General features: G+C 35.8%; 1 protein-coding gene across 5 annotated transcripts in view; it reads left to right on the top strand.

Annotated features, from left to right (window-relative positions):
• The window catches only part of LOC111605706 (potassium channel subfamily T member 2), a 148,810-nt gene that overhangs the window by 126,883 nt on the left and 7,040 nt on the right, over positions 1-14,887 (top strand). Inside the window, exons 13-26 of one of the 5 annotated variants that reach the window (XM_030225024.1) lie at positions 829-978; positions 1,242-1,501; positions 3,227-3,580; positions 5,822-6,154; positions 6,244-6,394; positions 7,600-8,142; positions 9,806-9,911; positions 9,974-10,189; positions 10,253-10,416; positions 10,482-10,593; positions 10,671-10,856; positions 10,927-11,133; positions 14,160-14,369; positions 14,655-14,860. In XM_030225024.1, the coding sequence (XP_030080884.1) occupies positions 829-978; positions 1,242-1,501; positions 3,227-3,580; positions 5,822-6,154; positions 6,244-6,394; positions 7,600-8,142; positions 9,806-9,911; positions 9,974-10,189; positions 10,253-10,416; positions 10,482-10,593; positions 10,671-10,856; positions 10,927-11,133; positions 14,160-14,369; positions 14,655-14,860 (3,198 nt within the window). The remainder of the gene's footprint in view (positions 1-828; positions 979-1,241; positions 1,502-3,226; positions 3,581-5,821; positions 6,155-6,243; positions 6,395-7,599; positions 8,143-9,805; positions 9,912-9,973; positions 10,190-10,252; positions 10,417-10,481; positions 10,594-10,670; positions 10,857-10,926; positions 11,134-14,159; positions 14,370-14,654; positions 14,861-14,887) is intronic. The other 4 variants (XM_030225020.1, XM_030225021.1, XM_030225023.1 and 1 more) reach the window with 4 other exon arrangements.

Here is a 14,887-nt window from a genome sequence, read left to right as displayed (position 1 = left end):
TTCAGTCTTTGACATCAGAAATGAAGCAGCTAAAGAGCCACTTATTTATTTTATATTTTTAATGTGTTTTAAGCTTATTTCGAATTTTTTAATATTTTTCTTATATTTTTAAACATATAACTAAGGTTTCTGTTTGCCGCTATATATAGTCATATCCTTTTTTTGTATGTATTTCTTTCAATTTATTTTTCATATTTATTATAGCTCAAATCCTTCTTAAGCCCTCAAAGCTTTCAATTAGTAATATTTGGTTAAATCTTAAGCTGAAAGTGACTTTAATTATTATACATAGCATTAAAGCGCGCGTCTCACCCACTTCCATTTCCTGCATTAAATTTCAAACGGGCACAAGGACGCATTTGTAGAAAGGAAATATGCGAAAACCGTGTCAATTTGAAGTGCGAGTTTTAATTAAATTTAATGCGCAATTGTTTTTGGCAGCAAAACTGTGTTTTATGCAAATGCTGCTCGTCAAGTGCATAAATTAAAAATAAAATAATAAAAAAAACACAAGTAAAGATTAAATTAAATTAAATGTATGGAATGAATGGAATATTCTCGGGCTGTCTGCGGCTTCAATTTGCGACCGCACGAAACACGCAAGCCAAATTAATCATACGCCGCGTAAAACTTGACGCATTAGTTAACTAAGGAATTCTAATGAGTGTTTCTAACACACAGCGCCAAGCGCGGGGGTGGGCGGTAACGCCTAAATATTTGTGGCCAGACGCCAGAGAGAATCTGAAACTTAAAACCTGAAAACTTAATTCAACTTTTTGGCTTGCACTCATTTAACTTGTCTTTAATTTACATCCCGCCCGCCCACAGGGAAGGCCAGCAATCGCCGGAGGAATGGCATCGTCTCTATGGCAAATGTTCCGGCAACGAGATTTATCACATTGTGCTGGGCGACAGTCGCTTCTTCGGCGAGTATGAGGGCAAAAGTTTTACCTATGCCAGCTTTCATTCGCATCGCAAGTAAGTGAAGACACCACCAAATGCTTTTTAGTTAACACAACGAAATTGACGTTTGAATGGACCTTAAAGGGGCGTTGTCGCACTGCCGACTGGCACGCCTCTTTACCTCACCATTCACATTTATTTACACGCTTCGTCCATTCAAATACAAATTTATGTAAAATGCCAAAAATTGCCTAACATATATACTTATATATATGTGTGTATATTTTCTTACATTTATTTATTCACACGCACCCTGAAAAATGATATTGAAATGTTAGGTACGGCGTCGCTTTGGTGGGCGTGCGTCCGGCCGAACTGCCAGAATTCTATGAGGATACCATACTGCTAAACCCTGGGCCCAGGCATATTATGAAAAAGGATGACACGTGCTATTATATGAGCATTACCAAGGAGGAGAATTCGGCATTTGTCGTTAATCAAAATCAAACTACGGATACAACAACGGCAGCGGGCAAAGATGGTGGTGGTGCTGCCAGCAGTGGTGCTGCCGTCGGCAGCCATTCACATGCAGCAACTGGTGGGTACAATGCGTCACATGAATGCCAAATGTGTGTGTGTGAGAGTGAGTGTGTGTATGTGTGTGTTTGCGTGTGTCTCATCAAAAGAATTATAAACTACCAAAAAGGCGAAACACACACGTTTGAATGACTCTGAATGCTGTCCCAAAAAAAATATATATATATTCATATATAAATATATATTTATATTTTATTTCTATTTATGATTTAGCAACAAGTTCGTTTATTTATGTTCTTTGAGGCTGCCTTCGTTTGCGTGTGTTATCGGCAAAGTTTATAATTTATTTGTCTGTCTTCAAGTAATTTGTTATTCTTAATTTCCGCTCGTTGCGGTTGTCGATTTGTCTGAATTAAAAATAAGAAATAAATTTAAAAAAAAGCCCAAAACTGAAACAAAACGCTTTAAATGTGTGTGTGCGCGTGCCCGTCTCTAATTAATATCATTTATTTCTGTCTTGAAAGTTGACGTTTTTCATTTGTTCATTAATTAATTATCTTGCGCTGAAAGTTCGTTTCAAAAGCTAACACAACAAAAATAGATTCAACAACAGCAACAAAAACAAATAACAAAAAATATGAAATTGAATAAAAAAACTCCACCGCTTTGTTATGTTTGTTCTCTGGCTCTCTAAGAACGTCTCTAACTTCTCTTTTACATACATATTTTATTTTACAACTTTGCTACTTTGATTGCCTCTTGGCTCTACTCGTATTCTATTTATATTTCTCTTGTTTCGAGCTTAGACAATTAATTATATGTACTTAACAGAACAAAAAAACATTTACATAGCGTTTAGCTTGACAGCAATAATCAAATATATATTTTTAGAAGACTTTTTATCCATTTCCAAAATGTTGCCAATTGACAAGAATTATTGGCAAAATAAAAAATTTTGAAACTTTTTTCAAAGTTTTTAAAATTAAAAATATTAAAACAAAAAATGAGAGGAAAATTAGGAATAAAAATAGAAAAATTAAAAACATGAAAAAAGTAGACATAATATACAAAAAAAATACTTAATTTTATATTTGTTTATTTTTTTTTCTTTTTATAAAAGAAATAAATAAAATGAAATGCAATGCAAAAAAGAAGAAAAATATTTTTTATTTTTATATATTATATATAAGATTTCTTATTATAAAATTTTTTTAAATTTTTTTTAAATTATAAAAAAAATATAATAAATTATTTACCATAAAATTATAATAGACAAATAATTAAAAACACATATTTTTAAATTCAATGAGATAAAAATTGCTTATCAATAATTTTTATGTAGTCAAAATAGTAAAAACTTTAACTTAAAATTCTTTGGAAATGGCTAGAAAATTTTCTAAATATTTGCTCATAGTTAGCTGATATAAAAATTAGAAAAATGGAGAAGAACAAAATAGCGCTGCTTATGTATACTGCAGGACTATTAAAGCTTACATAAACTGCAATTGATGCAGCAATGAAAATATAATTAATATATATAAAAACCCTAATAAATAGTTGAGTCGGGGCTCAAAGCTAAACTAGAACTAAGAATATCATCAAAAAACAGTTTGAACACATGAACTCTTGGTAACTCTGATAACTTTAGCTGAGAACTAAACCAAAACACACCTAGATACACACACATGCACGCACACACCTAAACACACACACACTCCCAAATACACACATACTATATATAACTATATATATATATAATATTATATATCGTATAATGTATGTGTAGCGAATGCAACAACAACATCAACAACAAAACAATCAACAACAACAACAACTACAAGAACAATACCAACAACAATTAGCACGACTCTCACATCATCAACATTATTATCAGCATCAGCATCAACAACAACAACAGCAACAGCAAACGCTTTGAACCAAGCGACGATTGCACCAGTGCCGTCTGTTTGTGTTCGTGTGCCCCATAGTCCCACATATGACTCTGGCGCCGGCACGCCCCTAATTGAGAGGCAACACTTGCAACCGTTGTATCCGTATCCGCCACCGTCACCATCACCGCAACCGTATCCGCAAATGCAACAACTAACATGTGACAGTGATAATACAACACTATTTGTGCGTGAGTGTGACTCCAAAAAGAAAACCCAAAAACCTTCTCCACCTGAACTGAACAACTCCAAAGTTTTAATAATTCATTAACAAAACAAAAAAACCAAAATAAAAAAAATGAAGCAAAATCCAAAAAAAAATATTTATAATTAACACCTTTTGAAAACACCTCAACATAACAGTACTCTTTACCTCTCGCTCTCTGTTTCCGTCTCTCTCTCTATATATATATATATATATATTTAACACTATTTGTATTGCCTACTCTTTCGCTCTATATATATGTTTTCTTTTTGTCTAGAAATTAAGTTTTGCTTAGCGCCTGTAAATGCCTTTAGACCCATATGTAAGCCTGCCCAACCCGAAAACCATTTGCCGCTATTTGAAAGCCATTAGCGACAGGTCTCACACACCCAGCCACACACTCATACACACACACTCTCACACACACCCGCCGAAGCAATTCAAGTTACTTCCGCGTTGCTATTTTTGTCTTTTGCTTCATTTTGCTTTTAGCACTTGTTGTTCCTTTCGACGTATTTTATTGCATGTCTCATATTGTGAACCCCTTCTAAATGTTTACCTTTTTTGCTCTCTCTTTCACTGTATTATTTATTGATTTCCATTGTTAGCTGATATTGTTCTTGGACTCCTGTCAATTGTAAATTATATGCAGCGTACACGCAACAATTTGTTGGCTCACATCGCGTATACGCAGCGTTGTGCGGCGTTTTAGCAATTTATTCGCCCACATCGCGTATACGCAGCGTTGTGGCACACATCTGTTTGTGACAGCAGCAGCAACTGTTGCGTGTCTGCCAAAGGCAACGAAATATTTCTATCGAAATGCTGGTGTATTTGTGGCTTAAATTTATGTGGCTGCTGTCGCCTTTCGTCTTAATTAAAGCGTGCTAACAAGCCTCGGCAAATGAGACAGTCATTAGGCAAGCCAACTTGTTTCTTGGACTTCGTTGTGAACAAACGTAATTAAGTTCCAACTACACACGTTAAATGAAAGTCAATATTTTGTGGCCAAAAACTCTGCAGCGCTCAGGCGCCAATGGCATTAGCTGAAAGTTGAATGGAGCTTAGAATTAGATAAGCATAATATTAAAATATTTTATTATTTATTATATGAAATTCTAATATAATAATAGAGAGCCTTCCAATTAAGAATACGTCTTTTACTATTTTCTTTTTATATATTCTTTAATTTTTTCTATAGATATATAAATTGTTTAAGTCAGTTTATTAATAAAAAAGTATAAAAAGCTCTTTAAATTTTAATTGAAACCAAGTTTCCTTAGCATAAAAATCGTTCTTTGAACATTCATTACATGAAAATGTAAAGCTTTTCTAGCTATTTATGAACATCTGTTTATTTAAGCAATCATTAAGGCATTATATGTTAAGCATTATATAGTAAAAGCTTTGCAAAACCAGATACAATTCTTGAAAATATATAAAATGCGCTGACTTTGCTTTGCATAGCTAACACAGCTTAAATAAATACCCAAACAGATTCAAAAGCTTCTTAAAACAAATTTGTTGCCGCTAATGTAAAAGTTGTTTAAAGCTCTTTCTTAAAGCTTAGCTTTAGCTTAAGCTTAAAAGCACTATGAAGCTTAATTCTTATAGACGAAGTTTATCGTTTTTAATGTAAAAGCTCCTTAAAGCTTTATTCTACAGTTTACCTTGAGCCAATTAAAAAAACTTTTGTGAAGCTAATAACAGTTTGAAGTTAAGTTCTTATAAGTCACAAAAGTTCTTAATATATTTTCCACATAAGATTCCACTAAGTTGAGTTCCTTACTTACGACTCACTTTAGGCTAATGTCATTGGCTGAGCTGCTGCTGCTGCTGCTGCTGCTGCTGCTGCTGCTTACCACTTGGCACTGCGCAACTTTTCCAGCTGCACAGCCCTTGGTCCTTGAATTGCAAGGACTTTTAATGAGTTGAACAGGTTTTGTCTATCTTTGCACGTTGTTTTCTACATCGCTCTCTCGTTATCTTTCTCTCTCTCTCTCTGTCTTCCTCTTTTGGTGCGTCGTTGTGCTTCTTCATCCTAGTTGTTTGTTGTTTGGCTAAACTATTAGTGAATTTTACTTGTAAAGCAAACGACATTTTGTTCAAGTAGCTATAAATTTTGTGCTTAATACTTTGCGTTAATGCACTGCGGTCTAATTGAGCGCACAGCGAAGACTGAGCGAAAATATTAACGAATTTCCGTTCAAAAATTTACCTTCTGTAGCCAGCGACACTCCAACGGCTGTGATAATATCGGACTCAAGGCAAAATCTGAAGGACACGACGGTGAGCACAACGCAATTGCCAACGGCGGCAACGACGACGACAACAATAACAACAACATCGCTGGCATGTGGCAGCGGAGGCGCAGGCAGCAGCGGGGCGGTCCAAATTCAGGCCAGCTCCAGCAGCAGCGGAGGTCTGGGCGTCGGTCTCAACATGGGCACCTCGCTGAGCATCACACCTGCTACGCTGACCACCACGGGCAATCACCTGGACGTGCCCTTTGCGAACAATCCCAATCTGCTCAGTCCCGATGTGCTCAATCAGCGTAGAGGTAAGAACAAAAAAAAACAAAGAGAAATAAAAAGGAAAACTAGTATTCCATTTGGCCTAAATAACCCTTATGTTTTACGCAATCTGTAGGCAGTCGTCGACCCTCCATATTGCCCGTGCCGGATATGTTTACGTCCTCCTCGTTTAGCATAGCCGGCAACGACGATGGCGAGGAGGGCGACGAGAGCGACGATGAGATTGACGATGAGATGCCTTGGCGTTCGCCCTCAGAGAAAATTGCGTAAGTCTATGAATTTGTTTCCACTTTCCTCTGTGTCTGCCACGACCTAAGTAACTTCGTTTTTCTTTTTTTTTCTTTTGGTTTCTCTTGATTAACCAATTGATAATTGAGGCACTTTTCCTCCCAACCCCCCTGTATTGATAGCAACTAATATGCATAACTGTATTGTGTACACCCCTAAAAACCAACTAAAGAGCAATGCAAAGTCCTCAAATCACATAGCTAACTCCTAGATAAACCTCTAACTGTACCTATTCTAATCTTATCTCTCTGACTGTGATGTATGTAAGAACTATATTCTATATAATCGGCGTGCTCTCTTTTAACTGTCCAAATTTTGGTCTATGTATGTATATAAAGCTTGGGCGAGCGATATTCTCAGCATATCAGAGCGGTTATCGATAACAGTAATCGATTAAGAAAAGAAAAAAAATTGTAAATTTTCTGGCGTAATATAAAAATTTAAACTAATTTCTTGCTTTAATTAATTAAAAAAAAATTATATACATTTTTTATATCATTTTTATATATATATAACTTAACCATCATAATTATTAATTGAAAAAACATTTTTTATTGTGTTTTTCAATTATTTTTTTATTTTTATTTCTTTTACAATTACTTTTTTAAATATATTAATTCAGATACATGTTTAAACTAATTTGTTATATTTTTATAATTTAAAAAAATTATACATATTTTATAATTTTTTTTATTTATCTATATATATAAATTTTTAATTGAACAACAAATTTTTTAAAATGTATTTTCATTTATTTTTTTCAAATATATTTTTAACTATTTAAAAATTATGTTTTATAATTTTTGTATATATGCATATATATATGTTAAATGTTTGTAAGTTATATATAAATACAAATTTTTTTTGTAAATAAAATTAACTATTTTTTGCTAAATCTAATTAAATATATCTCATTTCATCAACTGGCTTCTATGCTGAAAATATCGCTTTGACCCAGTCCCTTCAATATATGTTTATTATATATATATATATATATATATATATATATATATATATATATATATATATATATATATATATATATATATATATATATATATATATATATATCTGTCATATTAGCTGTAACAACTGCCCTGCCTTAAGCATTAAGCTTAGCTTAGCCTAGACCCTAATCTCGCCCTTCATATGAAACGCTGAACAAAAAACTGAACTCTCGCAGTTGCTTGGGCGGTCACTTTCCGCAATCGCGCACCTATTCGCTCATCATGAGCTCCTCGGAGGACTCGTATCAGCAGCGTGGCAGCTTAGGTGGCGCCAACTGTGGCTATTGCAATGCCAATGCCGCCAATGCAACGCCAGCGCCAGCGCCAGCGTCGCTGCGCCGGCGCGCCATGAAGAAGAGCTACAGCTGCGACAGCGAATGCGCTGTGCCATCTAGTCAGCGGTCGGGCTTGGATATGGGCCTGAGCCTGGGCCAGGGTCTTGCCGGTGGTCCGCTGGCATTGTTGGCGGCGCGACGGCGCCAGTTGCAGCGCTGCTCCTGCTGCTACAGTTGCTCGCACGACAGCTGTGGCAGCAGCAGCAGCACCACCAACACCACCACCACAACTGCAGCGGCTGCCGGGCAGCCGCACGCCCATGCCCAGGGCCAGGCCCAGTGCCCGTCTCAAGCACCGCCACCGCCTGGCTTTACCTTTACGTCGAGCAGCTCCGCAGAGACGCGTCGCTTGGCGCGTCCGGTATGGGCGGCCGACTATTCCGGGTAAGTTGCCGCAATCGAGGCGCCGCCACAAGACACCTGCAACTCGGGCTGTGCGTTTTGGAATGTTCCATTGTTGAAGAGTTGTTATCGTTGCTATTTGCTATTTGCCGTTGCCGTTGCCGTTGCTGTTGCTGCTGCAGTTGTTGCTGCTATTATTGTTGCTATTGCTGCCGCTTCTTATGCAATGTTTTGTTTGCTTGCAACAGTCGCTAGTTGCCTGCCGCAGGGCATTTTTAATGACTTGCAACGTTTACCTTGGACGCGACTTGAGATTTGCAGATGATGCTCTTTCACATTTTTATTCTTGTTTAACATATACCCTCGAGATTCGAGTGCCAGCCCAGTGGGGAGTATTGCAAGTGACAATTGCCCTAAGCGAAAGTTGAAGATTTTATTTTATTTAAACAATATTACTATCAATTTGGACAGGTTTACCATTTAAATAAAATTTAAGGCACGAAATAACTAAATAACTATAATTTATAAATATTTATTATCTTTTTTTTATTGATTATAAATCAAGTTTATTACTTTTTATGATAACCAGTCTTTTTGACATATTTCTAATATATAATTTCGAATATTCAGAGTACTAGCTTATTATATTAGTCTATGATCTAATTTATTATTTTGTTTGTTTTCTAAATTATCTCTGAAAAATACTAGAATTATGTAGAGAAAAATGTAGAAAAAAAGATTTTTTTATAATTATTAACATGAGTTTTGAATTTTTAAATTCTATTTAAAATTTAATTTTTAAAAAATATTTTAAAAGTTTTTAGAGCTACTGAAACTTTTTATTTTTGTAATTTTTCTTATTTATTTTTGATCTCTGCATTTTTATAATACAGCAAGATCAGAAAAATGAAATCGTTAAAGAAGAAAATGCAGTAAAAAACTATTGCAAAGGTGCTATAAATTATATAAATAATATAATTAGTAAATTAATAAATTAATAGTATTAAAAACAAAGTAAAACATTTTCAAATATTCTCTCATGCATCACATACAAATACGCCCCTGACCATTCTTAACTGTTGTTTACCTTTCATGTTTACAGCGTGTTATATAGTCGTTCATAGCGACTATTCTATGCCAACTTTTTATGTAGCATATTCTTGTTGTTGTTGTTGTTGTTGCTTCTGTTTACGCCTCAGCTTCCTTTATTTTGAGCTTTTTTTTTTCATTCTTTGCTTTTGCGCTGAGTTGCATTTTTGTCGTTTGTCGTTTGCATTCATACAAAAGTTGTTCTTTGGATTCTACTTGTTGTTGTTATTGTTGTTGTTCACTTCCAGTGCTGCTGGCCATGTTTAAGCCACTCGCGATGATAGACACTGTTGTGGGTTAGTCTCTGAATCAAATTTAGCCAGTTCTAGCAGCTGTTCGTTGGGCCCACATTAATTGCATGCTCAAAGGAAAACTTAATAAAAATCATCATCTTTTCGAAGACAAGCGACAATTGTGTAGATACACTTCCATGTAGTTAGAAGAAATATGTTTTCCTTTTTAGATTTGCCTGCTAAAATCCTGCACTTAACAACAATGAGAAACGCTTTACTTTTTCCTCTTTTCATTTGTTGTTGCTTAAGAGAAAATTGGGAAATCCATTTGTTCATCTCAGCTGATTTTCACCACTGCAACGCTTAACTCTTCTACATTGCAGCATTGTCAAAGGTTTTCCGCCAGTTTCGCCCTTCATCGGTGTCAGCCCGACTCTTTGCTACCTGCTCAAAGAGAAGAAGCCGCTCTGCTGCCTGCAGCTGGCGCAGGTGAGAGAGCTTCAAATAACATCATCCATTGCCCCAACTCTCGTTCTCAATCTGCCTTTCAGGTCTGTGAGCACTGCAGCTATCGCAATGCCAAGGAGTATCAATGGCAGAACAAGACCATCATTCTCGCTGCGGACTATGCCTCGAATGGCATTTACAACTTCATCATACCCTTGCGTGCTCATTTCCGCTCCAAGACCTCACTGAATCCGATTATTCTGCTGCTGGAGCGTCGACCTGATGTCGCCTTCCTCGATGCACTCTCCTACTTTCCACTGGTAAGCTGTCGAGGGTAACTCTCCTGATAGATAGATAATAATTTGATTTGATGTTTTTAATAGGTTTATTGGATGCTGGGCTCTATCGACTGTCTGGATGATCTGCTGCGCGCTGGCATTACGCTGGCCGAGAGTGTTGTCGTGGTCAACAAGGAGCTGTCCAACTCCGCCGAGGAGGATTCACTCTCTGACTGCAACACGATAGTTGCCGTGCAAAATATGTTCAAGTAGGCAGTGGATCTAAAGCGATGTCTATAGCTTTATGCAATTTCGATTCCTAATTACTTTTCAGATTCTTTCCGAGCATCAAGAGCATCACGGAGCTGTCGCAGAGCTCCAACATGCGCTTCATGCAGTTCCGGGCACACGACAAATATGCACTACATCTGAGCAAAATGGAGAAGGTCGGTAACAATGGGGGCCCTGGGCGGTGTATGCGCTGCAGTTGTCATTGGTTAATTTGTCGCTCACTTAATTGCAGCGCGAGAAGGAGCGCGGTTCGCATATCTCATACATGTTCCGCCTGCCCTTTGCCGCCGGTGCGGTCTTCAGTGCCTCCATGCTGGACACGCTGCTCTATCAGGCATTCGTCAAGGACTATGTGATCACATTTGTGCGCCTGCTGCTGGGCATTGATCAGGCGCCAGGCAGTGGATTCTTGACCTCGGTAAGTGCCAGAGGCAAACTGAACTTTCAGTTAAATTGGCTCTGATACACTGTCTATTTCTCTCTGGCAGATGCGCATTACCAAGGACGATATGTGGATACGCACCTATGGTCGCTTGTATCAGAAGCTCTGCTCGACCACCTGCGAAATACCGATTGGCATCTATCGCACGCAGGACACCTCAAACGCGGATACTTCACATGTGAGTAACTCGCCGGTCGAGCGATGGGGACCCTTCTCGGCCTTCAGCAGGCATTGTGTGCGCTTGCGTCCATCGGTGAGTCCAAAGCAAACGAAAAAAGAAAATCTAAGCAAAAGAACAAAGTTTACTTTCAACTTTTGGGCCCCTTTTTAGCCAATTCAATTGGCCGCACCACAAACAACTAACCAAACTAAAAAACAACAAATTTGTTTTGCCTTCAACTTATGTACATCACACCAACCCCACACACACACACTTTCACACAGCCTGTCTCTCTTTCTCTCTGTCTGTCTCTAACTAACTCTGTCTCTTGCTCACAAATTAGGTAAACAAAAAATGAAAAAGAAATTAATTTCAGCTTGATTTTAGTTGGTCTTTGGTTCTTAATATTAATTAGCGGGCATTAATTTATGTTTTGGTTTCTGTTCAATTTATGTGTTTCGTCCATTGAGTTCATTTTAATTTCAAATCACACGCTTACGCTTCGATACTAACTGCATTTGAGACAAGTCTGCGCCAATAAAAAAAAAATAATAACTAAACTTCATTTGCATATTTTACTCAATAAATATATATATATATATCTATATCTACTTATAAGTAATCGTATACTATATACTATACTACTACAGAACTCTATTTTTCTCAATTATTACTTGAACTTGTGAAAGCTAAAAGTTTTTAACAAAATTTCAATTAACGTAACTTTTACTCGCTTACCAAAGATCTAGAGTTTTTTTCCTCATATATATATATATGCTTAGCCAACAAAGAGCCCCACTCTAAAGCATAAAGCATAGCGTGCTGATTTAGCATCAAATTGTATACAAATTTCCCCCTTGATTTTGTATATAAAAAACATTAAAAACAAATGAAAAATTTCGTAGTTGATTTTATATTTTTATATATTTTATTCGCGAGGAAGTTGCCAAGTTTTTTCTCATATTTTGCCACCTCTCCTTACTCGTAAACACACACATTAGCTATAAAAAAATGAAAGAAAATGAAAACCCCAAGCCAAAAAGACCCAAGCAAAAATTTAATTACTCATACGCCCCATTTGACAATTGTTGTCTAAATGTTGAAATGAAAATAAACTAATTTGCGTTTGTATTGGACTTGACCAGCTATTGAAAATACGCACACGCACGCAGTGAGTCATATATAATTAAAATATAGACTAGTCAAAAAAGGACAGTTTAAAAATAAATAAAAAAAAATATACTAAAAATACAAACAAAACTTACAAAAAATCAATTAAAAATAAAATACATTTCTCATACACTGCCTGCCTGCCTCATAAGCCGTAGCCGTTCCTGTGTTTGTTCTACATGTGTGTGTGTGTGTGTGTGTGTGCGAATCTGCCTCTGTGTGTGTGTAGATATGTAGTACAGTTAGCTAGGAATTCGCTTGCATGACTCTGTTCTTCCCGCTGCTCGTTGTGCTTTTTTCCATTTCCTTTTTTCTTTTAGCCTTTTTTTTCTGCATGCAGACCTTTAATTAGCTGATTGCATTTGCTTGTTGTGCGTCCTGCACGCCAGGACAATAGCTGGCCACAAAAAAAATAACAATTATCTATAGGAGTTTTAAAACACCTCAACTGAACTCCACCCAAGCACCTTGTTGCCTCAGCCCTGCTGTAGTACTGTATTTTATTTTTATTTATTATTTAACATATGCCATTTACTTTAGCCTTGCTTAATCGTTGCGAACTTATGGGTTTTGATGTTGATGTTATCGTTGGGTTTAAAGCAAAGCTGAGAGTCGTAAAAGAAAAACTTATACTAAAAATATTTTTAAAAAAATATTTGTTAGCGCTCTAAAATGCATAAATTTCTATTGTTTTTATTCATAAAAATGATAGATAAAACATATTTATAAATTCTCATAGAAATATTCCTCTAGTTGAGCTACATTTTGAGCTTGCCAAAATGAAAAAAATTTAATATAAAAAAAATGTTTATAAATTAAAAACTTTCTAAAATATTTAGCTTATTACAAAATATTTGTTTGTTTCTTAAATATTAAAAAGAGCTCACAAAAAAAATTTTTTAGGTATTTAAGAAAAGTTTTAAAAATAATTCTATATTTTTATTTTAATATGAAATGAAATATGATTAAAAGTTAATTTTATATTGATATATTTTTTTTAAATATTTAGCTCATTAAAGAGTATTGTTTGTTTTTTTTTTTTAAATAAAGATAATTTTTTTTTTAAATATTAAAACAAATTTAAAAGATAAAAAAAAAACAATCAAAATAATCAAAAAATATATAAAATTGAAACTTTTATTTTACTAATATGAAAACTTTCTTTTATATTAAAGTACATTTTCTAATTAAAAATATTTTTTTCTATATTTAATATTATATATATTAGCTAAGCAATGACTGTAAGGTTATTTAAACTTTATGCCGTGTTGACTGCCAATAATTTGATCGCTTTTATTTGCTAAACACAAACCCACAGAACTTTCGTGCTTTCGTATGTCGAAATGCTCATTAAAAATGTTTGGCTTGATTAAAAAATCGATACAAATTAGCGAAGCGAAAGGCCGACTATCAAATGGAGCTGCAAGGCACGAAATAGGAAAATGCTCGACACCATTTCATTTAGCATATTAATTAGAATTTTAATTGATTGAGTTTTCTATCATTTCGTTGCGAAAAATTGAACCAGCGCTTGCCAAGCACCTTTTCTGAAAAATAGTTTCTCATTTACTTTCGATGCTTTTTCAATTAATTTGATTACGAACATGTTTTGGCTTTTAGTTAACGTTTTATTCGGCATGATTAACAACACACATTAAATGTTACCTTGTTTTTTGTACACACACACACACAAACTCAGACACACACATATATATAAAGATAACATCGTTAACATTAAATGAGCATAAAGCCCAAAAAAAAAAAAAAAACAAAAACAAAAAAAATATATATATATAAAGATAAACATCATTCATGCATTAAATTGAAACAATCTGCAATTTCAATTAAAAATCAATTAAATATGTAAATCATTTTGTGTTTAACCGAAAAATTCATTGAAATTTGCATACCAAAAACCATCTCGACCCAAAAACAAATTCCATGCACAGTATGATGAGGAAACTGGCACGCCCGACTCCACCAAGGATAGCACGGAAATGCTGCGAGGTGTAACATATCGTCCGCCAACAGCGGGCAGTGGTGGTGCTGGTGGCGCAGCTGGTGGTGGTGGTGGTGGTGGTGGCGGCTCGGCCAGTTACCGGCCGCGCCAGAAGTCAGTCAATTGCCTGGGCGGCTGTTCGGAGCGTAAAGGATCATCCGTAAGTAAACTCATTTCAAATCAAGCAACAAACACACACAGATCTCCAATTTGTAGGCGTGGCGCGAGGTGAGTTTTAGTTTTTGATTTTTGTAACTTGGTTCTCGCTTTGACGCATGCTGTTGGTGATGGATGCCAGAAACTGAGTATATCTCTAAATTAACAATATCATTGCACACACACAGACACACACACATACGTACACAACATTGTGTAACTAACAAATGGAAAAACAGAGTCGAGTCTCATTTCTGTCTAACTATTTGTTGGCTAACATCTTTTGCAGTATTCCATCAACTTGGCAGATGAGGCTCGCGACAATCACGCCCAGCAAATCGAGCGAGCAGAAATCGCTAATTTGGTTCGCAGTCGCATGGAATCGCTGAATTTGCCAACCATCGACTACGACGATGTCAGCGAGAAGCGCAATCATTTGTCCTATGTGATAATCAATCCAAGCTGTGATCTTAAGCTGGAGGAGGGCGATCTAATGTGAGTGCTTTGAGAGAACTGCGTCTC

This window comes from Drosophila hydei, unplaced genomic scaffold, assembly GCF_003285905.1.
Source record: "Drosophila hydei strain 15085-1641.00,03,60 unplaced genomic scaffold, DhydRS2 tig00008122-arrow-pilon, whole genome shotgun sequence".
Lineage (NCBI taxonomy): Eukaryota > Metazoa > Arthropoda > Insecta > Diptera > Drosophilidae > Drosophila > Drosophila hydei.
The sequence above is the reverse complement of the archived record's forward strand: the minus strand, read 5'-3'. Positions and strand labels throughout refer to the sequence as shown.